At 39.5% G+C, this 23,525-nt stretch overlaps 1 protein-coding gene across 2 annotated transcripts in view; it reads left to right on the top strand.

Moving 5' to 3' along the window:
- PSMF1 (proteasome inhibitor subunit 1) overlaps positions 1-23,525 on the top strand; it is a 52,300-nt gene that overhangs the window by 4,572 nt on the left and 24,203 nt on the right. For both annotated transcript variants that reach the window (XR_016387899.1, XM_022592794.2), the window contains exons 2-4: positions 1,897-2,049; positions 3,550-3,632; positions 15,394-15,576. Coding sequence is in view for 1 of the 2 variants with exons in the window: in XM_022592794.2 (XP_022448502.1) it covers positions 1,897-2,049; positions 3,550-3,632; positions 15,394-15,576 (419 nt within the window). In the remaining variant the exon portion in view is untranslated. The remainder of the gene's footprint in view (positions 1-1,896; positions 2,050-3,549; positions 3,633-15,393; positions 15,577-23,525) is intronic.

Here is a 23,525-nt window from a genome sequence, read left to right as displayed (position 1 = left end):
GTATTCCACTGTGAACATATTTTGCATTTTAACTCCCATTTGGTTCCTCCAACAGGGTTGTGATGAAGATCCCTTGTCATATTCCCTGTGCCTCTGTGCACAGGATTTCTTCCAGGAGTGAAGGTTTTGGGTCACGGGGTGTCAGCTTACCTAATTGCACTGAATATTACCAGATTGCTCTCCAAAAGGGTTGTAAGAGTGTGGACGGCCACCAGCAGCGCCTGGAGGTTGCCATTCTCCCCACACCCACACAAACACTGGCAAAAAAAATAGAAAAATAGATAACAGCAGTCTGATGGATGGATCCTGGTATCTCATATTTTAGCCTATGTGTGTCTGAGTGCTAGTAAAGTTGAATGATCCTTTATACACTGTTAGCTGCTCTTATCTTTTGCTTGTTCATACCTTTTTCAAGTGGGTTCCCAATTTTTATTGTTCATTTTCCAGGCATTCCCTTTTTGTACTAGTTATTAATTTGTGTTGTGCCAGCTAGGCTAGGACATAGCTCATCCTAGCCCGTGACTGCCTGTTAACTTTGTAGTATCTGTTGTTGATCTGGAGCTTTAAATTATGAGCAGTGTCAAAGACAGCACTTTTTTTTTTTGTGGACTCATTTAAGAAATCTTTCCCCACCTGGAAATCACTGTATTAGTTTTTACTATCGAGGTAGTTTCAGAACTATTTCTCAAACGTTAGTATGTAAAAAGAAAGTCCTAGGATTTTTTTTTTAAAGAGATGAGGCCATCACAACTCACAGTGATGCATTTTTACTCCCATTAGGTTGGCAAAAATTTTTAAATTGGACAATAGCAATGTTGCTGACCTCGTGGAACAAGAACTCTCATACATACATTGCTCATGGGAGTGTAAATCCATACTTCTTTTGAAAACAATTTGACTTTATCTTATAAATTAAAAGTTCTTCCCCTAGAGATACTCTGTAGGAGTTCATCCATATGTGTACTAGGAGATGTGTACAAGAATGTTCATAACAGCATTGTTTATAATAGCAAAACAAACTGGAAGCACTCCAAACATCCATCAACAAGTGAGTTTGTAACTTGCAGCATATTCATGCAATGATGGGCTATATGGCTGTGAACTATATAGCAAAAACTGTACAGTGAGTCAGCTATAGTTAAGTGCATTGACATGGATGAATCTCAAAACAATATTGATTGAAAACGGCAGATAAAAGTGATGCTGTTTATATAAAATTCAAAACCATTTGAAACAGTATATTTTTAGGGTTTGTGTATAGTAACACAACTATAAGGAAAAGTAAAGAAATTTTTAAAACAGCTTAGTGATTACCCATGAGGAAGGAGGAGGGAGATTCATTGGGGATAGGCTACTCAAGGCTTGAACAGGATTGGCCACGTTCTGTTTCTTAAGCTGGCTGTAGGTACGTACATAGGTGTCCATTTTATAATTCTTTTTTTATCTTGTACGTGTGCTATATTTTGTTTGTATGAAAGTTGTTCATAATTTTTATTAAGGCACTACAGTAGTCTGGAGAGGTGTACATTAGAATCTGTAGTTTTACTCAACACTTTTGTGATCCCTTTGCAGATGGCCTGAATTCCAAACTTCGAGAAACACTGTCTTAGAATTTCACAGTATCCCTTTAGGTGACTGGCCTTATTCTTGACAGGGGGATAGAGAAGAGATTGTTAAACCAAGGCTACAGATTCTTGACAGGTTCCAGTGCTCTGTCACAAAGGCAGTCAGATATGAGGGAGGATCACTAGAGCAGGAGTCCAGAGACCCCAGACCTCTGACTTGCTGTAAGACCTTGGACATTTTACTTCTCCTGAGTGGGATTAGATTATCTGTAAGGTCCTTTTTAGATCTGAGGTCATGATCTTTCACCTCTCATCTCTGGTGTCTTCTCAGCCGGGTCCCAATGATAAGAAATCAGAACTGCTGCCAGCGGAATGGAACAACAATAAAGACCTGTACGTCCTCCGGTATGAGTCAAAGGATGGGTCCAGAAAGCTCCTTGTGAAGGCTGTCACTGTGGAGAACAGCATGATCATCAATGTGCTGGTGAGGCCCTAGGACACAGAGGGCTCTGCTGATGGGAGTAGACCTTGGGATCGCCTTTTTGAAACCCATTTAAGAACCCTCAATGTTCGTGAAGACTTTACTCAGTAATCCTACTTCCAGAACTTTATTCTGAGGCCAGGACCCTAAATGTAGAAATGCTTTGTGTTCAGAGATGTTCCCTGCCTATTACTGTAAGAGGAGGGACTTTCCTTCACAGAGGAATAGTTAAGGTAAATCCATTCAGGGACAGCTTGGGAGAAAAAAGCTTATTGTAGCCTTGGGGGCTACTTTTAGTTCTTTAGATAAGCTTAGCTTTCTGCCGCCTTGGAGCCTGTATACTTCATGTTTCCTATGCTGGAAAGCTCTTCCTCTGTACCATTGCCACCTCACACAGATACACACCCTCCACCCTTCCTTTAGCCTGACTGACTCCCTCTTGTTTTTCACTTACTCAAAAAGTTCAGTCCTGACTACTTACTCTCATCTGCCAGAAAATTCTAAATTATGCCTCTGCTTCATCATTTTATTTTCCTGCCTGGTACTTAACACAGTTTGTAATTAGTGTGCTTATTTATGCTTTGGTGTAATATTTGTGTTCTACCACTATAGCAGAATATTCTGTAGTCTATGTAATATAGACTGTAAGCACCCTGAGGGCAGTGACTCTTTTTTTAAGTTTGGCCTGGTTGTCTGTATTTATACAAAAGTATCATGCAGTCTGTATTGTGCTGCACTTTGCTTTTTTTCCCTCAGTGTGTTTTGGAGGTCTTTACATGGGAATGCATATAGCTATACCTTATTCATTTTAGCCACTATGTAGTATTCCATAATACCATAATTTGTTTATCCGTCTCCCTTTTGATGAACGTTTAGATTTTGTATCACACAGGGTTCTTAGTTATAAACAACAGAATCCCCTCAGGTTTGTTTAAACAGGTTTATTAAAAGAACTGGGATAACTCACTGAATTGTTGGGAGGGCTGGAGAAACAGTTTCAAGGCTGGGCTTCCAGGGCATTGCTCCAAACCATGCCATGGAAACCACTGCTGCTGCCACCACCCCAGGGCATTAGGTACTGGCTGGCTGCCAACCCAGGTGCCCCTTCTCAGGAGCCACTGATGTTGTGACCCCTGCTGCCTCTGCTGCTACTCTTGATAGCAAGACGTCTGCCCCTTACTCAGCCTGTTTATCCATGGTGCTCACCTCCAAGTTGAAGTTGTGCATCCATTTGGCACCTCAGTTACATGCCTGTGTCCAAGCTGCAAAAGAGCCTGGGAAGTAGGTTTTTCTGGGCTCTGCCTCAGAAAGGCATTATTCCTAGATCAGAGAAGTCCCCAAGCATGAGACATGCACTTCATCTATTACAAACAGTCCTTATATATGTCTCTTTGTATTTCTTTAGGTTGAGTATAAAATTGTTCCTCTCCCCCCACCGCCCCGCCACTTACTCATTAGACCAGAAATACCCCAGTCTCTCATTTTCTCTTTTCATTTTTCTAGGAACATGGCTCACAGCAAGTGTCAGACTTGACCCTGAACTTGAATGATTATATCGATTCAGAACACCTGGTTGACTTCCACAGGTATTTCTAAGGGTTGGCCTTTCCCTGGGAAAAAGAAGAGAGAACCAGTGGCCAGATAGATATAAGGAATGGACTTGAGGTGTCAGAGAATGGAGGAGGGTTAACAGAAGGATCTTTCTCTCTTGGGCACAGTCACTTCTCATTTCTCTTTTCTGTTTATTTGAAGAGAAGATTCACGTGGGAAATGCCACTTGAAATAAAATGATGCAATCCAGAGTCCACAAGTCTACAGGGTAGAGATGGGGCCTAGCCAGTGGAGTCAGTCGGAGTGAGTTCCTAGGAGGAAAAAGTGTACCTAACCTGGTACACTCCATCCCCCAATTTTTAAAATAGACTTCATTTTTTACAGCAGTTTTAGGTTCACAGCAAAATTGAGTGGTAAGTGCAGAGAGTTTCCTTGAACCTCCCCCCTGCCCCGCACTCTCACAGTCCTGCCCAGAGTAGTGCATTTGTTATAGTTGATGAACCTACGCTGGCACACATTATCACCCAGATTCCATTCTTGGTGGTGTTGGAATGTGTTTACTTTTGTAAGAAACTGCCAAACTGTCTTCCAGACTGGCTGTACCATTTTGCCTTCCCACCGGCAGTGAATGAGAGTTCCCTGTTGCTCCACATCCTTGTCAGTGTTTCAGATTTTGGCCATTCTAATAGGTGTGTAGTGGTATCTCATTTTTGTTTTAATTTGCAGTTCCCTGATGACATATGATGTTGAGCATCTTTTCATATGCTTATTTGCCATCTATGTATCTTCTTTGGTGAGGTGTCCAGGTGTTTGGCCCATTTTTTAATCGAGTTTTCTTATGGTTGAGTTTTAGGAGTTCTTTGTATATTTTGGGTAACAGTCATTAATCATATATGTGTTTTGCAAGTATTTTCTTCGAGTCTGACTTGTCTTGACTTTTTATTGTGAAATTTGCAACCCCACAGAAAAGAGGGTTTGCAAAAATATTACAATGAACACCCATATACCCATCACCTAGGTTCACCAATTTTTAACATTTTGCCACTTTTGCTTAGTTTTTCTGTATGCTTTTTTGTTCTTGAACCATCTGAGAATTATTTCCGGACTTTATAAACCTTAACCCCTAAATATTTCATCATGTATCTCCTTGTTCTTACACAGACATCCTCCTGTTACCACAATCAGGAAATGTAGGATTGATGCATTAATGTCATTTAATACACAGTCCATGTTCAGATTTCTGTAGTCATCCCAGCAGTGTCCTTTTTAGCTAGTCTTTTGGTTTTAGGTTTGAGGTATTTTTTTTCTTATCCAACCAAATACCACACACTGCATTTATTTTCACGTCTTTTCAATTACCTTTCATCTAGAACAGTTTCCTAGACTTTTGTTGTTCTTAGCATTGGTATTTTTGAAGACTTGAGGTCAGTTGTTGTGTAGGACATTCAGATTGTTTCCTCACCATTTGATTCAGGTTGAACATTTTCAACAAGAACACTGTGTAAGGGAAGCTGTGTTCTCCTAAGTGTTTTACATCAGGCACGTGGCATCTGTCTTATTGTTGATTTTGTTCAGTTTGACCATTTGGTTAGGACAGTATCTGCCATCTTTCTCTCCAGTAAAGGCATCTGTTTTCCTTTGTGTTTAATAAGTGATCTGTGGTATTATATTAGCAGACTGAATTTTCTGCCTCCCAACAGTCTTTTACCCAGTGGTTTTAGCATCTGTTGATGATTCTTGCATGAATCAGCTATTACTGTGATGATTATAAAACAGTAATTTTCTATGTTTATAATTCTTTCTACATTTATTAGTTAGATTTTTTAATTAAAAGCTTTCTATTCTCCCCCTTATTTTTAATTTTTTAAATTTTTAAATTGATTTTTGGCTGCATTGGGTCTTCATTGCTGCACGTGAGCTTTCTCTAGTTGAGGCGAGCAGGGGCTACTCTTCGTTGCGGTGTGCGGGCTTCTCATTGTGGTGGCTTCTCTTGTTGCAGAGCACAGGCTCTAGGCACGCGGGCTTCTGTAGTTGTGGCACACGGGCTTAGCTGCTCTGCGGCATGTGGGATCTTCCCGGACCAAGCTCGAACCCATGTCACTTGCATTGGCAGGTGGATTCTTAACCACTGCGCCACCGGAGAAGTCCCTATTTTTAATTTTTAAAATATCAAAATAGACTCCTGGGTTATTTTTTATTCAAAGTTATATTCCATTTCTGTCATTCTTTGAATGCTCAGCTTGTTCCAGAGTTGACCAGTAGGAATTCCCTCGAGCTACCTCAGCTGTCTTTTTGACATGTCACCATGTCAGAGCGTTTTCACACTTCCTGGCACAATGAGGTGTTCTGCCCTCACCTTGTACTTTACTTGCCCCTGCCTTGAAACCAGGGATTTTTCTAAGGAAACATGATTTCTGTTGGTGGGTAATAGTTTCCAAAATCTGGACCCTGAATGTGCTCATTAATATGAAGGATGTCATTGCTTTCAGGCTTTTTCAGAGAACAGAGCTAGGAAACTTTCCTGGAGGTTTTTTTTTTTTTCCTTAACATTTCAAACTGATACTTTTATTTTTAATCTAACACTGCAGAATTTGTATTCTCTTATTCTGTACTTGTAACTCCCTTCTGTGTTGAGAACCCTGATGCCCAACAGCCTCAAAATACTTACTCATTTGTTTGATTCTAAAATACACACAGATAGTTTTTGAACTGCTACATCAGTGCCGACCAAGAACAGAAAGTAAAGTCACAAATACAATTTCTTTCCAGTTCTTTTTGTCCTTTGACTGTGTCCCACTGAGCATGTATATTGTCAGAGTATTGTGTTCAAAATGTACTTAGATTTAATGCTTGTTGGTCCATCAGTGTAATGAAATTATCTGTTTGATAGATAGTTGGGCCCATTTGTTTCCACTTTATTCCATTTTGGGGACTTTATCCCCATCCTCATTGACCTCTTCAGGGTTTTGGAGGAAGCCTTGCATCACTATAAATTCAGTCGTGAGAACTGCCTGGAAACCCTGTTGGATTTAATTGCATCTAATCAGCGATGACCATCTTTAACCCGCTCCACTTCTCTCAGACTTTGGACAACCTGCCCGCATCATTCTGGCCACCCCTCTTTGTCTCCATCCTTCTTTCATGCATCGTCTATGTGAGGAGATCCCAACTTCCACTCCTGGTCATCACCCTCCAGTCAGTTTCCCACACAGCAGTTGGACCAGCGTTTTTAAAACACAGATCAGGTTGTGATTAAAAGTCTTGCTTGGGGACTTCCCTGGTGGCGCAGTGGTTGAGAGTCCACCTGCCGATGCAGGGGACGCGGGTTTGTGCCCCGGTCCCGGAGGATCCCACATGCTGCGGAGCAGCTGGGCCTGTGAGCCGTGGCCACTGAGCCTGCGCGTCCGGAGCCTGTGCTCCGCAACGGGAGAGGCCACAACAGTGAGAGGCCCGTGTACCGCAAAAAAACAAAACAAAAGTCTTGCTTGAAATCCCTCAGTGATACCACCTCACACATGTTAGGAAGGCTACTATCAAAAAAACAAAATAACAGTAAGGATGTGGAGAAATTGGAACCCTTGTACACTGTTGGTGAAAATGTAAAATGGTACAGCAACTATGAAAAGTGGTGTGGTGGTTTCTCAGAAAATTAATTACCATATGATCCAGCAATTCCACTTCTAGACATAAACCCAGTAGAACTGAAAGCAGGGTCTCAAAGAGATAATTGTGCACCCACGTTCATAGAAGCGTTTTTCATAGTAGTCAAAAGGTGGAAGCAGTGTAAGTGCCCATGGATACCTAGGACAGATGAACGGATAAACAAAATGTATATACAGACAATGGAATATTACTCAGCTTTAAAAAGGAAGGAAATGCTAACAAATGCTTCAGCATGGATAAACCTTGAGGACATTGTGCTAAACAAAATAAGCCAATCACAAGACAAATTCTATATGGTAATACGTATATGAAGTACCTAGAATAGTCAGACTCATAGAGACAGAAAGTAAAATAGTGGTTGCCAGGGACTGGAAGAGGGGAGAATAGGGAATTATTGTTGAATGGGTACAGAGTTTCAGTTTTGTAAGAGGAAGCGTTTTGAAGATAGGTGGTGGTGGTGATAGCACAACAACGTGAATATACTTAATACTACTGAACCGTACACTTAAACTGGTTACAGAGTTGGTAAATTTCTTACAAATTAAATCTAAAAAAGAAACCCCAAACCCTTCAGTGAGTGTTCATTTCTCCAGGGATGAAGAACAAAATCCTTGATGAGGCCTAAAGCCTAGGGCCCAGCCCCTCTAACCTCATCGTTTGCCACTTCCCACTTAGTTCCGGTGTCTCAGCTGTGGTGCCATGTGCCTCCTCCCTCTTCAGAGCTCTCCCCTTGGCCGAGAGTGCTCTCCCCAGCCTCTTCCCACAGCCAACTACTCTTCTTCCTTCAGTTTCCATTTAAACATCAGCTCCTCAGAGAAACCTCCCCTGCTCCCCCCATGTTTGAACCTTTTAAGCATTTAATAAGTGGGTATTTTATGATTAACTGCCTAATAGCCTGTGATCTCCTTGAGGGCAGGATCTGGGTCTTTTTCACACAGTAGACAAAGGAATGAAGGAGTGAAGTGAGGCCAGGCCTGGCCTTGGCAGAGCTGCTTTTCTGGGTGCTGCCTACACCATGACCCTACCTCACCCCTTAAGAGGGTAAAGGGAAGGACACTGAGAGTGTGGTCTCTCTCTTGACTTTTTCATTCTGGAATTCCATTGGGAGAGCAATTGACAAAACCTCTGGAAAAACCCAGGCCTGTACACCAGGCTGGTCATGCTCCTGAGAGCATTTAGTCCCCTCAGCAATACTGAGAGAGAAACGGTGATAATATCTCCATTTTTTTTTTTTTAATTAACATTTGTTGTTGGAGTTTTGTGTGTGCTTGGGGGGGTGTGTTTTGATTGCTGTAAAATGACATAGTAGGACTACCTCAGAGTGTTCTGAGATGAGATGAGATGTCAGCAGAGTGCTTAGTGCTGGGCCCAGCCCTTCATGAATATGCAAACGGAAAGAAATCTGATCACAAGGAATCATCTCCATGGAAACTGAGGCTCAGAGAGCTGGGGTATGGATCTCTCTCCTGATCATAAGGCCCTCCCTCTCTCCTCTGCCTTTCTGGCAGCAGCACTGAGCTGCCTGCTTCTGGCCCCCTTCCACCATCTGGCCCTCCTTGTTAGGTCGTCATGGCATGGCATGTCTGTTCTATGTAGAAATCTGTGCCCCTAGTTGAGCAAACTGATTTGCTAAAGAGTATAAACCTGTTCCTTTCTGTCATGCCTCTACTATGTTAGGATGACAGGCTGTCTTTTGCTACTACCAAAATGGCAGTTCTCCTAAGGCTTAGAAATCATGCGAGAACTTCTCCTTCAGGACTTAGTAGTTTTTTAATCAGACCTGAGTTCTACAGGTAAACCTTTTGCATAGGGAGATCAGAGGGCTTCCACCTGTATCACACACAGTTCATCTGACTGAAAGGAAAGAGGAGTTAGATATATCCCCGCTACCCAACTTGGTCAGGGAAGCAGCATGGTGTACAAAGTTCTGTGTTCTAAGTAGGAACCTGATCTTTGTAGGGATGTATGGATCACAGGCCCTTAGAACTTCTAAACCATTGCAGGTATTACACTTTTTAGTCATGGAACTCTTTATTCAAGCACGCGTAATATTCCATTGTCTGTATTGACCGTATTTTGTTTATCCGTTCATCTGTCCTAGGTATTCATGGCCACTTACATTGCTTCCACCTTTTGGCTACTTTGAATAATGCTTCTTTGAACATGGGTGTACAATTATCTCTTCATGTTCTTTAGGATTCTGGAGGAAAGAGTAGGGACAGCAAATGGAGGTCCTTGTGCCCTATCCACTTGGCTTTCTCCATTGCCCTTCCTGGGGCCGGAGAAGCCCTGAAACCACTGATCTAGTCTAATCTTAGTGATTTTATGGCTATGTAATAAGTGATTTTTTAATTAAACTTTTTATTTTGAGATAACTGTAGACTTACATGCAGTTGTAAGTTGTAAAGTATAATACAGAGAGACTTGTATCCTTTATACATTTTACCTTTATACATTTCACCTCAATTATAACATTGTATAAAACTACCTTAAATATTAATAGTAAGGATATTGACATTGATACACTGACAGTAAGTATTTCCATCACCACAAGTATACTTCCTGATGCTTTTTTATGGCCACACCCACTCCCCCTTCCCACCCCTCACCCCCTGGCAACCATCATTTATTCTCCATTTCTAAAATTTTGTCTTTTTTTAAAAAAATTTTCATTGGAGTATAGTTGATTTACAATGTTGTGTTAGTTTTAAGTGTACACCAAAGTGAATCAGTTATACATATATATATATACCACTCTTTTTTAGATTCTTTTCCATATAGGTCATTACAGAGTATTGAGTAGAGTTCCCTGTGCTATATATAGTAGGTCCTTATTAGTTATCTGTTTTATATGTAGTAGTGTGTGTATGTCAATCCCAATCTCCCAATTTATCCCTCACCCCGCCGATAACCATAAGTTTGTTTTCTACATGTGTGACTCTACTTCTGCTTTGTAGATAAGTTCATTTGTACCATTTTTTTAGATTCCACATCTAAGTGATATCATATATTTGTCTTTGTCTGACTTACTTCACTCAGTATGACAATCTCTAGGTCCATCCATGTTGCTGCAAATGACATTATTTCGTTCTGTTTTACAGCTGAGTAATATTCTATTGTATATGTGTGCCACATCTTCTTTATCCATTCCTCTGTCGATGGACATTTAGGTTGCTGCCATGTCCTGGCTATTGTAAATAGTGCTGCAGTGAACATAGGGGTGCATGTATCTTTTTGAGTTACGGTTTTCTCTGGATAGATACCCACAGAGGGATTGCTGGATCATATGGTAGCTCTATTTTTAGTTTTTTAAGGAAGTTCCATACTGTTCTCCATAGTGGCTACACCAGTTTACATTCCCACCAACAGCATAGGAGGGTTCCCTTTTCTCCACACCCTTTCCAGCATTTATTGTTTGTAGATTTTTTGATAATGGCCATTCTGACCCGTGTGAGGTGATAACCTCATTGTACTTTTGATTTTTGTTTCTGTAATGATTAGTGATGTTGAGCATCTCTTCATGTGCTTTTTAGCCATCTGTATGTCTTCTTTGGAGAAATGTCTGTTTAGATCTTCCACCCATTTTTTGATCGAGGTTTTTTTTTGATATTGAACTGCATGAGCTGTTTGTATACTTTGGAGATTAAACCCTTGGTCGTCTAGTCATTTGCAAATATTTTCTCCCATTCTGAGGGTTGTCTTTTTGTTTTGTTTATGATTCCTTTGCTGTGGAAAAGCTTTTAAGTTTAATTAGGTCCTACTTGTTTATTTTTGTTTTTATTTTTATTACGCTAGGAGAAGGATCAAAAAAGATCTTGCTGCAATTTATGTCAGAGTGTGTTCTGCCTGTGTTTTCCTCTAAGCGTTTTATAGTATCTGGCCTTACATTTAGGTCTTTATTCCATTTTGAGTTTGTTTTCGTGTATGGTGTTAGGGAGTGTTCAAAAATGTTATATAAATGGAATCATACAGTATGTAACTTTCGGGATTGGCCTTTCTCACTCAGCATAATACCCTTGTGATCCATCTGAGTTGTTGCATGCATCAATGGTTTGTCCCTTTGTCTTGCTGAGTAGTATTTCATGGTATGGTAGGCATGGCATTTCACAGTTTGTTTAACCATTCACTAGTTGAAGGACATCTGAGTTGTTTCATTTTTTGCTATTACGAATAAAAGTGCTATGAACATACATGTACAGGCTTTTGTGTGGATATATTTATTTCTCTACAATAAATGCCAAGAGTTCAAAGGTAATTGCATGTTTAGTTTTTTAAGAAACTGCCAAACAGTTTTCCATAGTGTCTGTACCATTTTACATATCCACCACCAGTGTATGAGTGCTAGTTTCTCTGTATCTTCACCAGTTTCTGGTGTTATCACTATTTTTCATTTTAGTTATTCTGATGTATAGTAGTATTGCATTGTGGTTTCAATTTGCATTTCCCTGATGGCTAATGACAGTTCCTTGTATATTTCAGATGCAATTCCTTTGTTGGATGTTGGTTTATAAATGTTTTCTCCCAGCCTGTAGTTTGTTTTTTCATTCACTTAACAAGGTCTTTTGCAAAGCATAAGTTTTTAATTGATAATAGCTATTTGATAAATTTTTGCTTTTATGGATCAAGCTTTTGGCGTCAAGTGTAAGAACTCTTTGCCTTGTTCTAGATCTCAAAGCTATTCTCCTGGTTTTTTTTTCTAAACATTTTATAGTTTTATGTTTTACATTTAAGCCTGTGGTCTATTTTAAAGTTTTTTGTATAAGTTGTGTGGTTTAGGGAGAGGTTCATTTTCTTGCCTGTGGATATCCAGTTGCTCCAACACCATTTGTCATTGAATTGCTTTTGCAACTGTGTCAAAAATCAGTTGTCTGTACTTGTGTTGGTTTATTTCTGGGTTCTCTTTTTTTTTCCATTGATCTTTGTGTCTGTTCTTCTGCCAGTGTCACACAGTATCTATCATTGTAACTATGTATCAGTAGTATACCTGAATATTGAGTAGAGCCATTCAAGATCGCCCAATTCTTCTTTGTCAAGATAGTTTTCACTATTCTTGAGTCTGTGCCTTTCTGTATAAACTTTCGAGTAAACTTCTCTTTGTCCATAAAAAACCTTGCTGGGATTTTGATAGGATTCGCATTAAACTTACAGATCATTAAACCTAAAATGGGAAAAGTTGACATTTTTACTATGAATGTGGTATGTCTCTCCATTTATTTAGGTCCTCCTCTGTTTCTTTCATCATCATTTTATAATTTTTAGCATATAGGTCCTGGACATGTGTTTTGTTCTTTTGGGGTGTGAGAGGTGATTATAAATGGTGTTCTGTCCTTGGTTTTGATTTTCAAATGTCCATTGTTAGTATATAGAAATGCAGTTTATTTTTGTGTGTTGATCTTTTATCCTGTCAACTTGCTGAATTCGTAGTGTTCTTGGAGGGGTTTTTTTGGTAAATTCCTTGGGAATTTCAAGGTAGACTGGCATGTCATCTGCAAATAGGAGCAGTTTCATTCCTTGTTTTCTAATCTGTGTGCATTTTCTTTGTCTTGCCTTACTGAAGTGGCTGGAACTTCCAATATTATGTTAAATAAGTTAGAGAGAACATCCTTACCTTGTTCCCAGTCTTAAAGACAAAGTACTCAGTCTTTCATTACTAAGTATATTGTTAGCTGTAGTTTTTTTGTAGATGCTCTGTATCATGTTGAGGAAGTTCTCTTCTATTCCTGGTTTGTTGAGAGTTTTTATCATGAATGGATTTATCGTGTTGGATTTTGTCAAATACCTTTTCTGTATCAATTGATATAACCATATCATTTTTCTTAGCTTATTGATATGTAGGGATTTGTAACTATTGAACCAGCCTTGCGTACATACAATAAATCCTATGGTATTAATTCTTTTATATATTTTTGAATTTAATTTGTTAATATTTTGTTGAGCATTTTTGCATCCAAGTTCATGAGAAATAGTGGTCTGTAGTTTTTTGTTTGTTTTTTTTTAATTTTTATTTATTTATTTATTTTTGGCTGTGTTGGGTCTTCGTTTCTGTGCGTGGGCTTTCTCTAGTTGGGGCAAGCGGGGGCCACTCTTCTTTGCGGTGCACGGGCCTCTCACTGTCGCGGCCTCTCTTGTTGTGGAGCACAAGCTCCAGGCGCGCAGGCTCAGTAGTTGTGGCTCACGGGCCTAGTTGCTCCGCGGCATGTGGAATCTTCCCAGACCAGGGCTCGAACCCGTGTCCCCTGCATTGACAGGCAGATTCTCAACCACTGCGCTACCAGGGAAGCCCTGTAGTTTTCTTTTTTTTGTACTGTCTTTGTCTGGATTTGATATCAGCATAATACTGGCCTCATAAAAATGAATTGGAAAATGTTCCCTTCTCTTGTATTTTCTGGAAGTGACTGTAAATTGGTGTTAATTCTTTAAATGTTTGGTAGGCTTCTCCACTGAAATCATGTGGACCTGGATATTTCTTTTGGGGGGTGCTTAAGTAGGAATTGTGTTACTTTAATAGAACTATTCAGATTATCTATTTCATTTTGCCTAAGTTGTTACAGTTTGTGGTTTTTGAAGAATTAGTCTATTCTAAGTTGTTCAATTATGTTGTTATTAGTATTCTCTTATCCTATCAGTGGCAACAAATTTGTTATAATATCCCATTGCATTCTTGATATTGGTGATTTGTGTCTTCTCTCTTCTTATGTTTGCTGCTCTTGCTGGAAGTTTATCAGTTTTGTTCATTTTTTAGAAGAACCAGTTTTTTGTCTTTTTAATTTTCTCTTGTTTTTCTGTTTTCTCATTTATTTATTTTTATTCTTTATTATTTCCTTATTTCTGCTTGCTTTTGGTTTAATTTGCTCTTCTTTTTCTAGGTTCTTGAGGTTAGAATTTAAATTGTTGATTTCTTTCCTCTTTTCCAATGTAAACATTTAGTGCTATAAAGTTTCCTCTCAACACTGTTTAGCTATAATCTCATTTAGCTATAATCTCACATAATTTAATATGTTGTACTTTTATTATTATTCAGTACTTTGTATTTTTTCAGGACTTCCTCTTTGATCCATGGATTATCTAGAATTGTGTTGCTTAACACCATGTATTTAGAGACTTCCTTCCAGTTTTGATGCTTGGTATGATTCCATGTGGTCGAGGAACATACTCTGTACGATTTCAGGTTTTTTTTGACATTTATGAGGTTTGCTTTTTTTTAACTTATTTTTTATTGAAATATAGTTGAATTACAATGTTGTGTTAATTACTGCTGTACGGTAAAGTGATTCAGTTATACATGTATATACATTCTTTGTCACATTCTTTTCCATTATGGTTTATCACAGGATATTGAATGTAGTTCCCTGTGCTGTACAGTAGGACCTTGTTTATTCATTTTATATATACTCGTTTGCGTCTGTTAATCCAAACTCCCAACCCAACCCTCTCCCACCTCCCCTCCCCCTTGGCAACCACCAATCTATGTCCCTGATTTATACGGTTTGCTTTTTGACCCCGGATATGGCTCATTTTAAAACACCAGATTTTTAGGAACTCTGTGGAGTCCTGCCCACTCCCTGTTACCTCAGTCTGCCTCAACACTTCAGCTATAGCTCACATTGCTTGTCTCTCACCAGCAGAGAAAAAAGGCCTAGAGCAGCCTTCCAAGGGCCCCTGAGTTAGTGACAGAATTGGACATTAAGCCCTGAGAGCCCTGCCTACTTGGACTAGGAACCTGGTTCATCATCCCCATGGAGACTTTGCCTTCCATGACCCCTCCCATGACATGTGATGAACACACAATGAGGCTGAGGGTGGGGTGGGGTGGGGTGGGCAGGGTACAGAGGAGTAGCCAGTCTAAGCCCTGTGCCCCTACACCCTCACCGCTTTCTAATGGGGTGGTAAACGAGAAGGGGCAACTCAGATGCCTAAGAAGCTTAGGCCCAAATCTCGGAGACAACACCAGGCTGTTACTCCCCTCACCCAGGTCCGCCGGGCAGCCCGTTCCCACCCTTGCAAACAGTCCAAGCGTGACGCCAAGAGCTATCAGCGCCACCGCCGCCATTGCCGCTGCCGCCGCCGCCGAAATACTATACGCAGGGTTGCCAACCAGCTGCAAGCAGTTGACACCTCGTCTCCTTCCTGCAGGGTCTACAAGAAGAGTGAGGAACTTCGGTCTCGTCTTGTGTCTGGGATCATCACACCTATCCATGAACATTGGGTCAAGGCTAGCGAAAGTCCCCACCAGGAGTTTCCCCCTGCCACTGCCAGAGAGGTTGACCCACTCCGGATTCACCCACACCACCCACATACCAGCCGGCAGCCTCCCTGGTGAGTACAGAGCCCACAGTGGCAGCCCATGCCTCTGAAGAAGGAGTCCCAGCCATGACCATCTTGCCACTTGACCCCCCTCTGGCCCCCATGTGTCTTCAACAGAATTGTCAGAGTCTTGGTATATGGAGATAGAAAGTGGAGATGTAAGTGGAGCAGTGAGTTCTTGTACTGCTACTAGTCACCCCAATAACCCAGCATCCTAAGGCTGCCTGCCTCCTTTCTAGAGGCCACACACAGCCTCTGAGTCTGCCCAAGGGTCAGCGCCTCTGAGGCGTGTGTGCAGTCCTCCAGAGTTGCTGCCCAGGTAGTTCAGTTTTTTATTCCAGAGCTCTTTGTATGTGCAGGACCCTGGACCAGGCTTTTGGGGAAAATGTAGAAATACTGGAAGTTCCTGGAGGGAATATGTTCCCAATGTTCCTTTTCTTTGCCTTTCACTTCATTGTAGTCCCCTGATCTCTTTTACAACTTGAAAACTTTGCCAAAACAGCATGAGGTCTGAGCAAGTCATATACAAGGTCTTTGCAGATGAGGGTGGCAGCACTTAGGACTGGAGACTTCTGCTCTGAGGGAGAAGACAAGGACAAGGGACACCTTAGCCTCTGGTTGAGATGGCATGTTCCAGTTTGGAGTCCACAGTGTGGTAGTAATGGTGGGGTTGGTGGAGTTGTGGGGGAGGGCTCACTGTGCGGCCATAATAAGCACTCAATAAGTGTTAGCTGCCATTGTTAAAAATGACTCTGTTTTGCAATTATATACCTTTGGTTAATTAAATAGGAAATTTGTTTAATTACTATAATAAGTAATAATTGGCAAGTCTTTGGCAACCTTTGGAAATATTGGGTTCTGTGGGGAGAGTGGAGGATAATAAAAAGTGGTTGAAAGGTTGGCAACAGCTTGTCTGATCTAACCTCTTTATTTAAGATGACCTGCCTAAGGTCACCAGCCACTAATAAAGAGACAGAGCCAGGGCTGGGGGTCCAGGTGTCCTCACTCCAGCACAGTGCTCTGTTGTGATGCAACCAGAATATGGTGGGAAGATTTAAGGGTAAGCCCTGGACAGCAATCAAATTGGGGGAGACTTTTAGACCTTAAGTAGATAGTAATTCTCAGGTCTCTCAGATTCACTTCCTATTTCAAAACAAATATTCTCTGAAGTCTCCTTCACTGTCTCAAAATGGAATTCATAGATGATCTATGAAACTGTACCAAATGGACAGTTTCAAAAAGGATCAGTAGAAAGTCCTGACTATAATATAAATGAGAAATAAAAAGTGAGTAATTAATAAGATAATGTATGTTCCATTGTGTAGATTCCTGAGCATGATTACACTGGAAAAGATAGGCATTTGCACTTGTATATGGAATTATTTTGAATTCGACAGTAACAAAAGCAGGCACGTGCTATGTTATAGTTACATTTCTGGAAAAATTTTTATTGAAACAGTATAAAAATACTTTGTGTTCACATATAAAATGGCCTTAGACTAACTTATGGTAGGTAATTTTATGTAGGCTTTACATCTCTATGAATGTCTAACAAGACTTTGGCAAGTTGTGTAGGATGTAGATTATTCATCATGTGGAGCTCTACTGTGGATTATAGAGCATGAAGCATCTCTGGTCTTTGCCTATAAATGCTATAAGCACTCTCCAATCACTGTGACAAACAAAAACACCCCCAGGGCTTACACAAAAACACCTCCAGGGCACCTGGAGACTCTGCCATCCTAATTGGGAATCATAGACCTGAATCTGGAATTACGAAGGTAAGAAATCCTAGCCTTGGAAGAACAGAAATAATGAGAAAATCACCATATTGCAGCTTCTACTGAAATAATGTAGTGACTAGGCACAAATTGTCAGTGGTTGCTAAAACCATTAGGTAAAAGGTTGATGAGCAACTTTATAATGGATGAATCAGACTGATAGCACCTGAACCCATACGTCAATCTTAACACTCAAAGTGGGACAGCCAGACTTTGTGAATTCTAATATAATGCAATAGTAGGTTCACAACAACGTGAATCTAGATTGAACTCCCAGTTTAAAAGAAGCATGAGAGGTAGAAGAATGAGTTAAAGAGACACATGAGGATACATGGGTTCCAGCCAATGTATGGAACATGAAAAATTTTTACAGGATTAATAGATCTTGTTTTTTTTTCATCAAATAATGGCATGGGGAGAAAAGGGAGAGGGGGATTGTTAATTAGAGTCTTATCAACTAAATCCAGTGTTGGACTTTGTATTGATCTTGATTCAAATAAACTAATTCTAAAATTATTTTTGAGATATTTGGGGAAATTTGAACAGGGACCAGGTATTTGATAATGTTACTGCTAATTTTCTTAGGTGACATAATTAAATTCTGGTTATGTTAAAAAAAAAAAGAAGTGTTTGTCTCTTGTATATATATAATTTTATTAACTGAAATATTTAAGGGTGAAATGATATGTCTGGGATTTGCTTTAAAATAATTTCACCCCCTAAAAGAGTGAGACATTGGGGAATGAGTGTAGGGGAAATAAGAATGGTAGAATATTTTGTTTTTTAATTTATTTATTTTATTTATTTATTTTTGGCTGCTTTGGTTCTTCTTTGCTGTGCGTAGCTTTCTCTAGTTGCAGCGAGCGGGGGCTACTCTTTGGTGCGGTGCATGGGCTTCTCATCATGGTGGCTTCTGTTGTTGTGGAGTACAGTCTCTAGGCACGTGGGCTTCAGTAGTTCTGGCACACAGGCTCAGTAATTGTGGCTCGTGGGCTCAGTAGTTGTGGCTCGCGGGCTCTGGAGCGCAGGCTCAGTAGTTGTGGCGCATGGGCTTAGTTGCTTCACAGCACGTGGGATCTTCCTGGGCCAGGGCTTGAACCTGTGTCCCCTGCATTGGCAGGTGGATTCTTAACCACTGTGCCACCAGGGAAGCCCAGAATGGTAGAATACTGATAATTATTGAAACTGAATGGAAAGGTACATTGGTGTTCATAACTTAGACTTTGTACTATTTTTTGGTCCCTTTGAAAATTTCCTTAATAATGAGTCTTTTATTGATACCAATCCTTCAAAAATCCTTCCAAAAAATAGAAGAGGGGGCTTCTCTGGTGGCGCGGTGGTTGAGAGTCCGCCTGCCGATGCAGGGGACACGGGTTCATGCCCCGGTCCGGGAAGATCCCACATGCCGTGGAGTGGCTAGGCCCGTGAGCCATGGCCGCTGAGCCTGCGCGTCCGGAGCCTATGCTCCACAACGGGAGAGGCCACAACAGTGAGAGGCCCGCGTACCGAAAAAAAAAAAAATAATAGAAGAGGGAGGAACACTTCCCAACTCATTCTGTGAGGCCAGTATTACCCTGATACCAAAACCAAGGACATCACAAGAAAAGTACAAACAAGTAGCCCTTATGAATATAAATGTGAAAATCCTCAACAAAATACTAGCAAAAGAAATCCAGCAACATATAAAAAGGGTTATACACCATGACCAAATGAAACTTATTCCAGGAATGTTTGGTTTAACATCTTAAAATACATCAGTGTAATATACCATATTAATAGAACAGTAGACAAAAAACACATGTTCATCTCAATAGAGAAAAAGCATTTGACAAAATCCAACACCTTTTCATAATAAAAGCATTCAACAATAGAAGGAGACTTTCTCAACTCCCAAAGCACACAGCTAACATCTTACTTAATGGAGAAAGATGGAATGCTTTCCCCATAAGGTCAGGAACAAGATAAGGATATCTGCTATTGCTACTTTTCTACAACACGGTACTTGAAATTCTAGCCAGCATAATCACTCAAGAAAAAGAAATTAAAGGTATCTTGATTAGAAAGTTAGAAGGAAAGCAGTCTTTATTTGCCAATGACATGGGATCCTGTATATAGAAAATCCTAAGGAATCCTTTTTAAAAACCTTCTAGAGCTAATGAATGAGTTCAGCAGCGTGACATGATATAAGATCAGTAAACAAAAATCAATTGCATTTTCTATACACCAGTAGTGAACAATCTGAAAATGAAATTAAGGAAATAATCTCATTTGTAATAACCCCCAAAGGTATAAAACACTTAAGAATAAACTTAACAAAAGAAGTATAAGACTTATATACTGAAAACTACAAAATGTTGCTGAAAGAAGTAGGAAGATTTAAAGAAAAAGATATCCAGTGTTTCATAGATAGGGAAACAGTATTTGGCAATACTCCCCAAATTGATCTGCATACTCAGTGCAATCCCAGTCAAAATCCCAGAGTTTTTTTGTTTGGTATGGGGTAGGGGGGTTGGGGGAGGCTTGTGCGTGTGGGTTTTTCTGGTAGAAATTGGCAGGCTGATCCCAAAATTCATATGGAAATGCAAGGGAACCAAAATAACTAAAACAATCTTAAAAAAACAAAAGTTGGAGGACTCACAGTTCCCAACTTCAAAAGTTATTACAAAGCTACAGTAATTAAGACAGTGTGCTATTGGCCTAAGGATATGTAAAGCAAGGGAGTAGAATTGAGAGTCCAGAAATAACCCATACATTCATGGGCAATTGATTTCAACAAGGGTGCCAAGACAGTTCATAGGGGAAACAGTAGTCTTTTCAAATGGTGCTGGGACACTGGATATCCACATGAAAAAGAATGAAGTTGGACCCATTCTTCAAACTATACACAAAAATTGACTCAAAATGGATCATAGACCTAAGTGTAAGAGCTAGATAGAACTATAAAACTCCTAGAAGAAAACTTAAGAATAAATCTTCATGACCTTGTATTAGAGGTGGTTTCTTAGATACAACACCAAAAGCACAAGCTACAAAAGAAAACATAGATGAATTGGACTTCAACAAAAATAAAACCTTTTGTTGCATCAAAGAACAGTATCAAGAAAGTGAAAAGACGGCCCACAGAATAGGAGAAAGCATTTACAAATCATATATCTGACAAGAGACTTGTATCCAGAATACATAGAGAACTCTTGCATCTCAGTAATGAAAAGACAACCCAATTTTAAAAAGGTTAAAGGATTTGAATAGACATTTCTCCAACTAATATGTACAGGTGGCCCATAAACATGTGAAAAGATGTTCATCATTAATCATTAAGGAAGTGGAAATCCAGACTACAATGATATACTACTTGTTTGTGCACATATTCATGTACAACTTTTGTACATGAATGTTCATAGCAGCATTATTCATAATAGCCAAAAAGTGGAAACAACCTAAATGTCCATCAACTGATGAATGGATAAAGAAATGTGATATATGCATACGATGGAATATTTCAGCAATAAAAAAGGATGAAGTACTGATACTGATACACGTCACAACATGTGTGAACCTTGGAAACATTATGCTAAGTGAAAAAAGCCATTTATGTGAAATGTCCAGAATAGGCAGATCCATAGAAACAGAAAGTCGATTAGTGGTTGCCAGGAGCTGAGGTGGAAGGATTAGAGAGCATGAATGGGGAATGACTAATGGGTACAAGGTGTCTTTTTAGGGTGCAGAAAATGTTCTAAAATTAGAATAATTGCACACTGTGAACATCTAAAAACCATTGTTAAGTGGCTGAATTTTATGATACATGAAATATCCCAATAAAGATGTAAAAAAAAAATTAAAAGGTCCTAACCTTGGCTTAATTGGAAATGTGAATATATAACAATAGAAATGAGGCTCCCAGGATCAAACTATAAGAGAACTGATAATAATCGCCCATGATTGAGACTTTTGTATTTTTCCTTCAACTAGAGGGTGGTTTGGTAATACCTAAAAAATATTTTATGGGACCAACATTATACTAGCAAAAGGATTCTTGCCCCCTAAGAAACAAGGCAAGGATATCCACTCTCACCAGTCTTACTAAGCATAATACTGAAAGTTTTGCATTTGTCTTTGTCTTTCTTAAGGCAAGAAAATGAAAAGGCATATAGGTAAGAAAGGAAAAAATAAAAGTTTATATTCACAGATGACATAATGGTCTATATGGAAAATCTCAAGGAATCTACCCCAAAAAATAATAGCAAAGTTGCAGGATGCCAGTTCAACATTCAGAAGTCAATTATATTTCACTATATTTCAGTAAACACATGGAAACAGACATTTAAGATACAATACCGTTTACAATCACTGAAAAAAATACTTAGGTATAAATCTAACAAAACATGTTTAAGACTTTTATGCTGAAAACTGTAATCAAAGAAGACCTAAATAAGTGGAGAGACATAACATGTTCAAGGACGGAAGACTCAACATAGTAAAGATGTCAAATACTCCACAAATTAGCTTACTAGTTTAATTGAATTCCTATAAAAAACCCAACAAAAATTTCTGTAGATAGAGCAAGATTATTCCAGAAGTTATCTGGAAAGGCAAAGGGATTTGGAGTAGCTAAAACAATTTTGAAAATGAATAAAGAGGGAGAAATCACTCTACCCAATGTTCAGGCTTATTATATAGCTACATTAGATGGATGGACTCATAGATCAATGGAACAGAATAGAGAACCCAGAAATAGGCCCACAGACATATAGCCAGTTGACTTTTGACTGGGGTGCAGAAGCAAATCAATGGAGCAATTGGATAGTCACAAGCAAAAATAAGAGCCTTGACCTAAACCTCACACCTTAAATCCAGTTTAACTCAAATTGGATCATAGATTTAAATGTAAAACTTAATATTACAACACTTTTAGAAGAACTCAAAGGAGAAAATCTTAAGGATCCAAGGCTTGGTGAAGAGTTCTTAGATATGACTATAAAAGCACAATCTATAACAGAAAAAAAAATCAATAAATTGGACTTCATCAAAATTAAAAACTTTTGTTCTGTGAAAGACCCTGTTAGAATAAAAACATAACCTACAGATTGGGAAAGAATGTTTGCAAACCACATATCTGGCAAAGGAATTGTATCTAGAAAGATAATCTTAAAACTCAACAGGTTAAAAAAATGAACAATCCAATTAGAAAATGAGCAAAGGATATGAAGAGATGTTACACTGAAAAGGATATACAGATGGCAAATAAGCACAGGAAAATGTGTTCAGCATTACTGGCCGTTGGGGAAATGCAAATTAAACCACAGTGAGATACTTCACACCTGTTAGAAAAGCTGAAATGAAAGTAATGATACCAAATGCTGGAGAGGGTGCAGAGAACTGGGATCTCTCATACATTGCTGGTGGAACATAAAATGGTACAGCTACCCTGGAAAATTGTTTGGCAGTTTTTTAAACTAAACATACACTTAATGGTAAGACCCAGGAATCACACTCCTGGGCATTTATCAGATATGAAAATTATGCCACACAAAAACCTATCCACAAATGTTCATAAATAGCTTTATTTGTAATAGCCAAAAACTGGAAACAACCTGGATGTCCTTCAATTGGTGAATGATTAAACACACATCCATTCCATGGAATACTACTCAGCAATATAAAGGGATGAATTGTTGATACACAAAACAGTTACATGGATCTCAGGGTCATCAGGCTGAGTGAAAAAAGCCAATTCCAAAAGGTCACGCACTGTATGATTCCATTTATATAATATTTTTTGCAATAACAAAATTATAGAGGTACTAAACAGACTAGTGTTACCAGAGGTTATGGATGGGACAGGGCTGTGGGTGTGTTAATAAGAGGGGATAGCATGAGGGAGATCTTTGTGGTGTTGTAACTATTGGGGAACACTGGGTGAGGGTACACAGGATTTCTCTGTACTACTTTTCCAACTTCCTGTGAATCTTTAATTATTTCAAGGTAAAAAAGTTTATTTTAAAGTTTAGATGCTGAGGAGTCACATAGGTTCTTAAGTCCACTGTATTTACTGAGCTCACTATATGCGGGGCACTAGATCTCCCGCTGGGTGCTTCACAAAGGCCAATGATGCCATTCATGCTCCTGCTCTTACCTCATCTCATGGGGATGAACAGGATACTTGGGAGCGTGTAGGAAGAG

This window comes from Delphinapterus leucas, chromosome 15 (genome assembly GCF_059928025.1).
Source record: "Delphinapterus leucas isolate spDelLeu-1000000601 "Yukka" chromosome 15, BTC_Dleu_Yukka2, whole genome shotgun sequence".
In the NCBI taxonomy this organism is placed as follows: Eukaryota; Metazoa; Chordata; class Mammalia; order Artiodactyla; family Monodontidae; genus Delphinapterus; species Delphinapterus leucas.
This window is presented reverse-complemented; position numbering and strand designations above follow the sequence as displayed.